The 10,422-nt window shown below is 39.3% G+C and overlaps 1 protein-coding gene across 1 annotated transcript; it reads left to right on the plus strand.

Moving 5' to 3' along the window:
- Positions 1–3,588: 3,588 nt before the first annotated feature.
- Positions 3,589–6,728, plus strand: LOC147635869 (putative serine/threonine-protein kinase PBL18). Its single transcript, XM_086801043.1, has 6 exons — positions 3,589–4,474; positions 4,562–4,719; positions 4,805–4,881; positions 5,150–5,276; positions 5,637–5,795; positions 6,156–6,728. The coding sequence occupies exons 1-6, from the start codon at positions 3,589–3,591 to the stop codon at positions 6,447–6,449; spliced, it is 1,701 nt and encodes a 566-aa protein (XP_086657169.1). The 3' UTR covers positions 6,450–6,728.
- Positions 6,729–10,422: the final 3,694 nt, after the last annotated feature.

Consider the following 10,422-nt stretch of genomic DNA (forward strand, 5'->3'; position numbering starts at 1 on the left):
CTTTCCATCATTCCCCCCAATAACCCAAATCATGGTACGATGTTTTCCGCACCTACTCCCTCTACTACCAGCCACTAAACTTTCTTGCCAGTTTTGAGGATGGACCTCAATTAGGGAGGGGAGTATATTAACCACAATGGCTAACATTACTCAAAGCACAGTTACAATTCATGTAATTTGTTTTTATGCAAAACTTTGCTAAAAGCGCTTCATGTAAAAAGATATGGGATGACCGAACTTGCTACATGTGTAATGCCGGCCATAAGCAACAAAGACTAGGTGTACATAAAGCTAGTCTCTCTCTCTCTCTCTCTCTCTCTCTCTCTCTTTCTCTTGCACACATGAAGGCATTAAGTTAGAAGTTGAGCTTTGCATACCTCCTTCTCTCATGGCTCTCTACCTTACATCGAAGAGTTAACCCTTTTTTTTTAGGGTTGGCTAAGTGCATGTTCCCGAACTGACCCTTGCATCTTCTCTTTTCTCTTCTCTTCTTCATGTCTCATACAAGGAGAATTCTCATTTAAGTAAACAATCATATTTTACCCAAAAATAACCTTGAATTCTAGGCATAAATAAGATTCATTCAAAAAAGTTTTATCTTAGTGATTATGTAGGTGTAGTTTTCTTTTATGATAAAGCGATTATCTTTCTAATTTGGAGTAATCACTAGTTAAAAATGGTATTCTTCATGAAACTTCAGTAAGACCTTAATTTATTTACTTCCTTGAAAAGTGGTCTTAATTCATCATGTGGTGTGAAAACAAGAACTTATCAAAGTTTTGAATGAGAATTAACTTAGCTTCACCCCTGTAACTCTAGAATTCCAATCGAGCATATGTAGAAAAAACTTGAAACTATCGTTTCACTTAGACATAAATGTGTGAAAAAAAAAATCCCTTCAACAATGCTAGATATTATTTAGATACAAGCTAATAAGAAATCTTGGGTTAACTTCATGGCCCATAAAAATTAATTTTGTCAAAATGGTCACCATTAAAGTTGAAAAAAGGAACATTAGATATGAGAAACCAAACTCAATATATTAAAGTCATAATGATGCTCATAAAATTTTGAGTAACATTTGTGACAAATGATTTTCCTCATTCTAAAAAGATTGTCCCTTATTTATTGAAAAAAAAAATTATGCACACTTTACAAATAATAATAGATCCAAAAGTATTATGCAAACAAGACAAAAGATTACAATCTTTGTATGGCTCTTATATAATCATATTCGAAAATCAAAACTTATCCTAACAAGCCTATATAGTAGATTCATACATGAATATGCACATTTACATCGTCTTGCATGCACATGCAAGACTATATTTATGTGTGCACGCACACTCACATGTGCATGTGTTTGCATGTGTGAGTGCGCGTGCACACACACACACACACACACACACACACACACACACACACACACAAGTTATATATGTGTATGTACTTTGATCTACATAGGTTAAAGTGGGATTGGCCAAAAGATGGGGGCATGATATGTTAAACAAATAGGGAAGAAAGCTTGAATGAGGATAATACTAATTATTAAAAGTGTGTGGTTTATCACGTACTAAGATGATAGTTATAAATGAAAAAATAATATCCTAGCATATTATGATATTATCTTATCAAGTTATCACATACTAAGATGATAGTTATACATGAAAAAATTATATCTTGGCATATTATGATATTATCTTGTCAAGTTTGAAATCTAACCCCCTAGTGCTTGAGTGCAAAAGGTTAAGATCTCTTTGAGCATATTTACCTAGAACTAGTTGGAACCTAGTGTATATGTGTCACAATTAATGGATATGTTTCTCTATTTATACTATTCATTTAGCATGGGGTGGTCATATCAAATTTCTCCACATGGTCCTATCTATCTCTTAGTATTCACGGAGAGGAACATGCACACATACACATGCATACATATATGTATGCATGTGTATACACATGCATATACATGTATACATGTGTATGTGTGCATGTGCATGCACATGTATACATGTGTATGTGTGCATGCACATGTATACACATGTGCATGCATGCATACATGCACACAAGAGAGAGAGAGACACACGAGAGAGAGAGAGACACGAGAGAGAGAGAGAGAGAGAGAGAGAGAGAGAGAGAGAGAGAGAGAGAACAAGAATGTAGGATTAATGCTCAAGAGTAAGAATGTGAACAATCTTTTTCAGGGATTGTCAAGGTTGTATAAACGGATTTTTTTAGAGTTTTAGCTCATTAAAAGTTACTTTTGTCATAATAAATACATGTGAGATATGAAAGCACATTACTTAGGTCCACATGTGATTAAGTGTGCATGTGTGGGGTGGTGTATACTACCTTTGCTAAAAAACATATGGGACTTTAGTCAAATAGGTTTAACAACCGTATTTATGATCTTTTATACAACATTGTATTTATGATCTTTTATACATAGGATTTTTAAGCTTGAAGTATCAGGTCTACATATAAGATCATATATGTATGTAGGTTATTTTAGAAGACAATGGAAATAAAATGGTTTTACTCAAAAGCAAAAAGTATACACATTCCAAGTGTGGATTCTTGCAAAGTATGCACAGTCCATGTGTAGATTCTTTCAACCTAGTGCTTATCTCAACACCTTTGGAAAGAAATTAGAAAATCTCATGATTAGGTGCAAGTTACAAAATAGGCCTTTCTTAGACATAGAGGCTTAGAGCAAATGTGAAATCTATTGAATCATCTTTGGGATTGCAAGAGGGATATAAATGTTCCTTTGTTTGGTTCGTAATCCCAAGTCTATAATAATGTGCATAATAAGAACAATATCCCATGGCCCTAGTAAACTTGGTTGTGTGCATCGACTACTTCACATTTTGACGTTGCAAGTTTGCATTTATTTCTTTTGGCCAATCGGGGACCTTTATACTACAACTAGTTCGTTGACCTGTGCTCTGTACGTCTCCAACCTCCAAATTCAAATTCTACCCCGACCTCCTCCTCCTTTTCTCAAACCTCCAAATTTATGCCACCTGATAGCTTTGTGAAACTCTTCCTTAAGATAATATATATGGAGAGGAGAGGTAGAGAAGACGATGACCTATGGGTGTTCTGAAGGCTTTTTCATGTTGTGTAAAGAGCCTTAAGCCATTGTAAAATGCATGTTTCTGGGTGTGCGCGTGGTGGTGTAGAATTTGTATGGCTGTTTCGTAAATGCTGACTTTTTTTTTTTCGAAGTTGAAAAATAGAGGGAGGGGGACATGATGCTTGTCGGAGGCCTCCTCGTTAGCAGCTGTAGCTGGAGTGGCCCTCCACGTTCATCGATTCCCATGCAAAAAATTCCCGTGCTTTATTATTATAGCTGCTGCGGCTCCAAATTATTCTTCCCTCTCATCATATATATATATATTCTTTCTTTCACGTACGATCTGATCGAGGTAGAGGGTCTAGTCTCTCTCATGAGCTCAGTGTCGATGAGTATGCATGACCCTGCCGGATCCGCTTTAAACATCTGCTTCAATTACTTTGTCAACCCAGTCTGTAGCTTTTATTATAGCTGTCGCAACCTGCACAGTCTGAGAGTAGAGTGTGCCAATGGAAAATGCCAAATCTCTCAAGAAACCCCATAGCTCAACCATCTCTCGTTACTACAGTGCTGCTGCTGTGGCTTGCATTGATGCAGTTGCCTTCACCAGTGCTTGCACCATGATCCCCACCACTGCTAACATTAAACCGCCGCCTCCTAAACAAACCTGCAAATCTAATGCGGCGGCAGCAAAGCTGCAAGCCCAGTACACCAAAGCAGAAGGGACAGACGATCACCCTGTACCGCTACATTTTGTAAAACAAGTGAGTCGAGCCGACGAAGAGAACCGGCCATCATCCAAAACAGTGAGATTTAGCCTCGGTACGGAGGAGAACCCATCATTCAAAACAGTGAAATGGGTGCAAGTGCAGGACAACCCATCCCTCAAAACAGTGATCAGAGTTGTGCAAAAAGACGACAACAACCCATCATCCAAAACGGGGAGATTAGTGCAATATTCAACGAAGGATCAAGCAGCTATTACGTCCCCATTTGCCACCACACCCACAAAAAGCCCTGCTTCTCAACACCTACCTCTGCATTACCAACCCCCTAGTCCCTGTTCTGTGTGCGGTAAACCCTTGCAAGTGGGATGGCCAACAAGAAGCTTGTCTTATGCAGAGATCAAAGCTGCCACAAATAACTTCTCCAGAAACAAGTTCCTGTTTGAGGGAGAGTCTTCTTTTGTCTATGGAGGTGTTCTGAGTGATGGAAAGCAGGTCGCTGTAAAGTCCGTTGGGCAGAAAACTTCCAAATTCCACTCTGAAGTTAACATTCTGAGCAGTGTGCAGCATCCCAACGTAATAAGCTTGGTGGGTTATTGTGATGAAGCTGGAAAGGCCATGCTAGTGTATGATTTTATTTGCAATGGGACACTTGATTGGCATCTGTCAGGTAAAGATGAAGCTGGCCCTATTGATATATGTATTTCAGCATACTGGGAGATTATTTCTTACACAAGTCACTTATGCTGTTCATCAGGAAGAAATCCAAATGTTGTACCCTGGCATGCTAGGAGAATCATAGCAGTTCAAGCTGCTAGAGGACTACAGTTTCTACATGAATGCAGGTTAGGATGTCTGCTTCATCAAGACATTAGAGCCAGAAACATTCTACTAACTCATGACTACATACCAGTGGTGAGTTCTCCAGCACATGTTTTTGCACTTCAATATATTTAAGGGAAATAGGTTCCTTGAATACCAATCCTCTTTGTGAATGTAGATTGCAGGATTTGGGCATGCAAGATGGGCAGACGTGGGAAAGGAGTTGCAAAATGATCCACAAGCAAAGGCAACGATGTGATGTTATTAGCCTCCACAGTGACTGTATTTAGTTTAGTACACTGGTGGCATGTTAAATAAGCTGACAAGCATGTACTTAAAAGGGAGTTATGCATACATACATATATATATATATGTGTGTGTATATATATATATATATGAACTGAGATGATATAAAACATGTGAACTAGACCGAATTTTATTGCCCTCTGCACTCAGTACGTATGGGTCTGTCAGGCCCTTGGGCTGTCATTTCTGTGAGCTTATCAACTATTCTTGCATGCAGTCACTCTCCTTCTCCAGAGGATGCAGCAACAGCTGATGTTTACGCATTCGGAGTCTTGCTTCTGGAGCTTATCTCAGGAAGAACAGTGCTTGACCCACATGAAGACCTAGAGCCACTAGTAGTATGGGTGAGTCTAATGTTGCAGACCCCTTCTCACATTTTAAGACTTTGCCCCAACCAGGATGACATTGAATTGAACAGGCTATGCTCATGTTTGTTCCAATGATAACAGCAAATGTCACTTCTTGAATAATATTGTTGCTTGCTTGCTTGTTTGACAAATAGCTGTCCAACTTCCAAGTCATACAAAAATTGGCGCATTTTCTTCCAATCAAATCCCTTATGATGTAAAATCGTGCCTCCACTTACAAAGTCATGATCGCCCATCACCAAAACCTTCCATCAATACATGTGAATGATGTTTTGATAATGTACATCCAATCGTCTACAATCACTTTTGATATGATGTTTTTCTCTCTCTCAACAGGCTAGGCCATTGTTGCTGGAGGATTTTGAAGCTGTGCTGAATCAAATCTTGGATCCAAGATTGGGGCTGCAGTACAAGCATTATGAGCTGTTTTGCATGGTGAATGCAGCCTCCATGTGCATCAGGAAGGATCCTGCAACCCGCCCACGCATGAGACTGGTATGTATCTGCCAGTAGACTACTCGGGCCTAGTGCTGCATTACAGAGTTAAGCCAGCAAAAAAATTGGATTCATGCAGTTGGTTCGAGTGTGTTACAAGGATGAATATTACTAAAGAATCCCTGGTGCTGTTAACCCTGTACTGTCTGTCACTAAACTTTGAAGTCTTGGTCTTTAGGTTGATCTCTAACATCTGACACCTATGCTCTAGCATTTAGGGGGGAAATACCCGTTTGGAAGCTATACACTCCTATGTCTCATTCATGAATCATCAATTAATTTTGTGTTAAAAATGGCCTTGGGCTTGTCGTCAAATAAAGGACAACAGCGGTGACTTTTCGGTTTGTTTGTTCTCGTTAGATTCTAAGCTGCTTGGAGGATGCAAGGGAGCGGTCAAGGAGCACTCCTTTGATGGATTTCATCCAAGCACGGCCAGCAAATCATCAATCAGCAGCAGGAGGAGGGACTAGCCACATGACCACTTACCGACAAGGTGCACCACGCACTAGTGTGGCTACTTCACTTATAGTAGGTGGCGCAGGTGGTATATGCCATTATAATAGCAGCAGCACGAAGCTGAAGAAGAAGAAGAAAGATCAAGTACAAGACACGACGAAGAAGAAGACGACGACGACAGTACAGCACTACTACTAACTATATAGTACATGCGACCAATACAATCAAGCCGCCCAGCATCAACATGCAAAGCTCAGCGCTCCCCCTCTCTCTCTCTCTCTCTCTCTCTCTCTCTAAGTTCAAAAGTCTTGAGTTGCGCCTCACTCTCGTAATGATGACACGCCAAAATCAGCTAACCTTAGTCGTATATATATGGACACAGCTTTTGTGTAAAGCTCTCTTTCTTTCATTTACGAGCCGCTCGATGCACGTTTGCAGGATGTTTTTTCTTTTTAAAAAAAACTAATTCTCTCTCTCTCCCCTCTCTTTTTATCTCTCTTCCTTTTTTCCCCTTTTTAAAAAAGGCTCATTTTTATCTTTCCCACTTCAAACAAAACAAAATACCTAAAATAATATTCTCTCTATCTCTCTCTAACTTTCTCTCTCTATAACTCTCTCACTCTCACTCGCTCCCTCCTTAACTCCTCTCTCTCTCTCTCTCTCTCTCTCTCGCACAAAAAAACTAAGTGTTTACTCCTTGGCTTCTTACACATGACTGCACCCTTGTCCTGTCATGTGTCCCTCCTCTCCTCCGTGCTTAATAGATAGTATAGAAAAATATATAAATATCTAGAAGTCATGGATTCACACGTTGTTGTAGCATATAATGAATGTTCCTACATGTTTGTGTGTCTGTATCTTATTCTATGTTGCATACACATGTGTATCTCTCTATGTTACATACAATGAATGTTCCTACATGTGTATATATGTGTCTCTCTTTATGTTATACACATGTACATTCACCTCTCTCTCTCTCTCTCTCTCTCTCTCTCTCTCTCTCTCTCTCTCCATGAAAAATAAGCATAAACACATGTATGTATTACTAATATCATTGAATAAGTAACGATATCCAAATAAAAATGCAAAGAATATTCTCGTTGTATAGCCATGAACCACACAAAATGCATGATGTTGTTGTTCAACATGATACGATGGTGACACATCTTTGCTACATTGACCATGAAGTGTGGATGTCTTCTTCTTTCGTGGGACTATACACAAAAGAGAATTATTGATCAAACATTAATTTAAAAAACTTATTATAGTTAGTCTTACAAGACACAAACGAAGATCGAAATAAAGCTATGCCAGGTGTCATAAAGAACTCATATCAAAAGAAGAAGGTCCTAAATGTAGTGAATAAGACCTAGGCCTCTGGTATAGAGTATCTCTCAAAAGAGGCAACACATCTCTCTATGTCGTGTACTTTAGAGGAGTTTTTGTCCTATTGCTGCTCTCTTATGGAAATGCCTTATGCTATTGCTTACCAATCATATACAAGCCTCACATGGTTCCTGCAATCCTAAAAATGCAAGCAAATTATTTGTCATTAAATTCTTTTTCTGCATCTTCTTTAGGACTGCAAATCTGATGTGACTGAATCACTTGTACCAAAAGCCTGCTTGTGCTCTAGTCACTATAAGGGCACTTAGCTTGTAGAGATTATTGTGCCCTACTCCTTTGCTGATGACTAGCTTACTAGCAGCATCTAGAATTTCTACTTCATTTTTCTTAAAGTGTACTTCAAGCCCATGATCTATCATCAGCAACAAATTAACAACAAATTAACATCAGATTTCTCTTGATTTGAGGTACATAGAACACGTTGATGACTTCTTCATTTCACCTGTAGTAGCTGCCACAAAAGAGATGGTTCCAAAACACTTTGACTGGACATTTAGCATTATTCCCAACAATAGCATTAATGGGTTCATGTACAAGCTTCCAAGAACTATACTAGCTCATTTTACTAGTCATGTGTCGGGACGCTTCACTATCCAAAATACATAAATCATCAACAAAATGGAGCTTGAGAAGATGAGCATACCTCTTTAATGGTGACCCAAAATTTAAGCTTGGTATTGGCATTGTTAACTGACTCCTTTCCCTTCCATGAAGGCTTCAAGGTGTCGTTCTTCTCATCAGCCTGCTTCTTTCTATATTCTTTGACAGTGTGACCCTTCTTGTTATAGTAATAGCAGAGCTTCTTCTTATTTGGCTTCTTTTTCTTTTCATCAAAAGATGCTATGGCTTTGCCTTGTAGTATCACCACCATCATGGGGTCTTCCGCTACATCTCCTCCTCCTTAAGAAACATCGCACTAAATTCTTCAAATGATAGAGGTGGTACTATAACCTAAGTGTTTAGTGCCATCACCAAGCCATCGCACTTTTACAAAAGAATCTAGATGCACCTCCAGGCTTGTTCCTCACTGGTCTTTGTAATCCCCATACTCTCCCCATAGCACCCATTTAATCCCGTAAATTTTTTATCTGTGTGATAAATGCTTTGGTAGCTTCTCCTTTAGCAAACTTCTCAACAACAAGCTGATTCTCTAGGTTCTAAATCTTGGTCTAATTCTATGGTCCACACCTCAGATGTCTTAGTTGTTTGTTGAATCAGAGTAAGAATAGAATCACTTACACTGGTGATGATGGTACAAAGTGCATCACCATTGTGCCTCTTCCATGCTCGAAAAAGTGTAGCATCTAGTGGAAGTGTGTTTGTGCTATTATTGGGGTCAAGGGTTTCCACTACATCTATCTCTAGAATACTTTCTAGAAGCTCATAAGTCTAGAATGGCATTGATTCTAAATGTCTAGAGAGTGTAGTTTGTCCCATCAATCTTGCCTTTTGTAAGGACTGGTAGAGCAACATGCAGCTAAGGTAGAAGCCATCACTCCTAGTAAGAAAGACTAGACTTTTATACACTATTTTTGCTAAAATCACCTAAGCTTTGATATCCTATAAGAATATAGCACAGTGGAAAGATAGATAGAAAAATAAAGTGCAATAGATAGAGAATGGAGAGAATTTAAAATTATGAGATAGGTAAAAAATGCGATGGTGATGTCCACCCATGTGCTCTCAAGTAGAGCTTAGATGGCCATCCAGTCAAAATTTGGATAGAGGATGTATTAAGTGTAGAGGGTGTAGATACTCACAAGCATTGGATACCTTAGCTTGTGATAATTATGTTCATATATAGTGTTGCAGGTGGTGTGGTACATGCATATACAATGTGGGCAGTTATGCGGCACAAACGTAGGGTCATCGCCCTCAACATGGCCAACTGGCCATCGCCCACTCATGATGAACCCATACTATTGGGCTGAGGGCTCTCACCTCCCACTAGAGGGGCTACTAGTCCCCTTGGGCCTCCTAGCTAGGGCTAACGCATTGGACCTGAGCTAACTATTAATAGTCATAATAATGACCCCATTGGTGTCTAAGCCAAGGTTCCCACCAAAGACACATGCACTAATGGATTCTCCTAATAATGGGGGCCTTTAAAAATGTGCACTAAACATTGACATGTGAGGTACATGTTGAGAGGTGGGCATTGAGTGTACACTAACACCAGGCCCCCTCAATGTCTGCCTAAATGTAGATTATGTTTTTGGGCCAACACAAAGTTGATGAAGATGCTAAGTGAGATGGTCATTCCCAAGAGCCTTGGTGAAGATATCGGCCCAGTTCTGGTCTGTAGAACAATACTCCAGCTCCACTATCTCATCCTTAATCAGCTCTCACACATAATGATACTCAATCTCAATGTGTTTCATTCGAGCACATGAAACACAAGGTTCTTGGCAATAGGCATGTAACTCTTGTCACATTACAAGGCTATAGTCCCACTAATCTAAACTCCCATGTCCACAAATCCTCATCAACCATACTACTTCATAAGCAGCAAAACAAGTTGCCTTACACTCAGCTTTTCTAGAAAAAAGTGCCATTGTAGGCTACTTCTTGGTGGTCAAGATAAAGCACTAGAACCAAATGAAAAAATACCCAAATTTTGATTTCCTGAAATCACAATCCCTTGCCCAATCTGAATCACAATAATCCATAAGAGTGTCACCTACACTGTAAGTAATGTTGTATTCAAGAGTATATGTGATGTACCTAAGAACTTGCATTCCTTGCTTCCAATGAATCTCCCATG

Source organism: Cibotium barometz, chromosome 8, assembly GCF_041138505.1.
Source record: "Cibotium barometz isolate CiBa-2024 chromosome 8, ASM4113850v1, whole genome shotgun sequence".
Classification (NCBI taxonomy): Eukaryota; Viridiplantae; Streptophyta; class Polypodiopsida; order Cyatheales; family Cibotiaceae; genus Cibotium; species Cibotium barometz.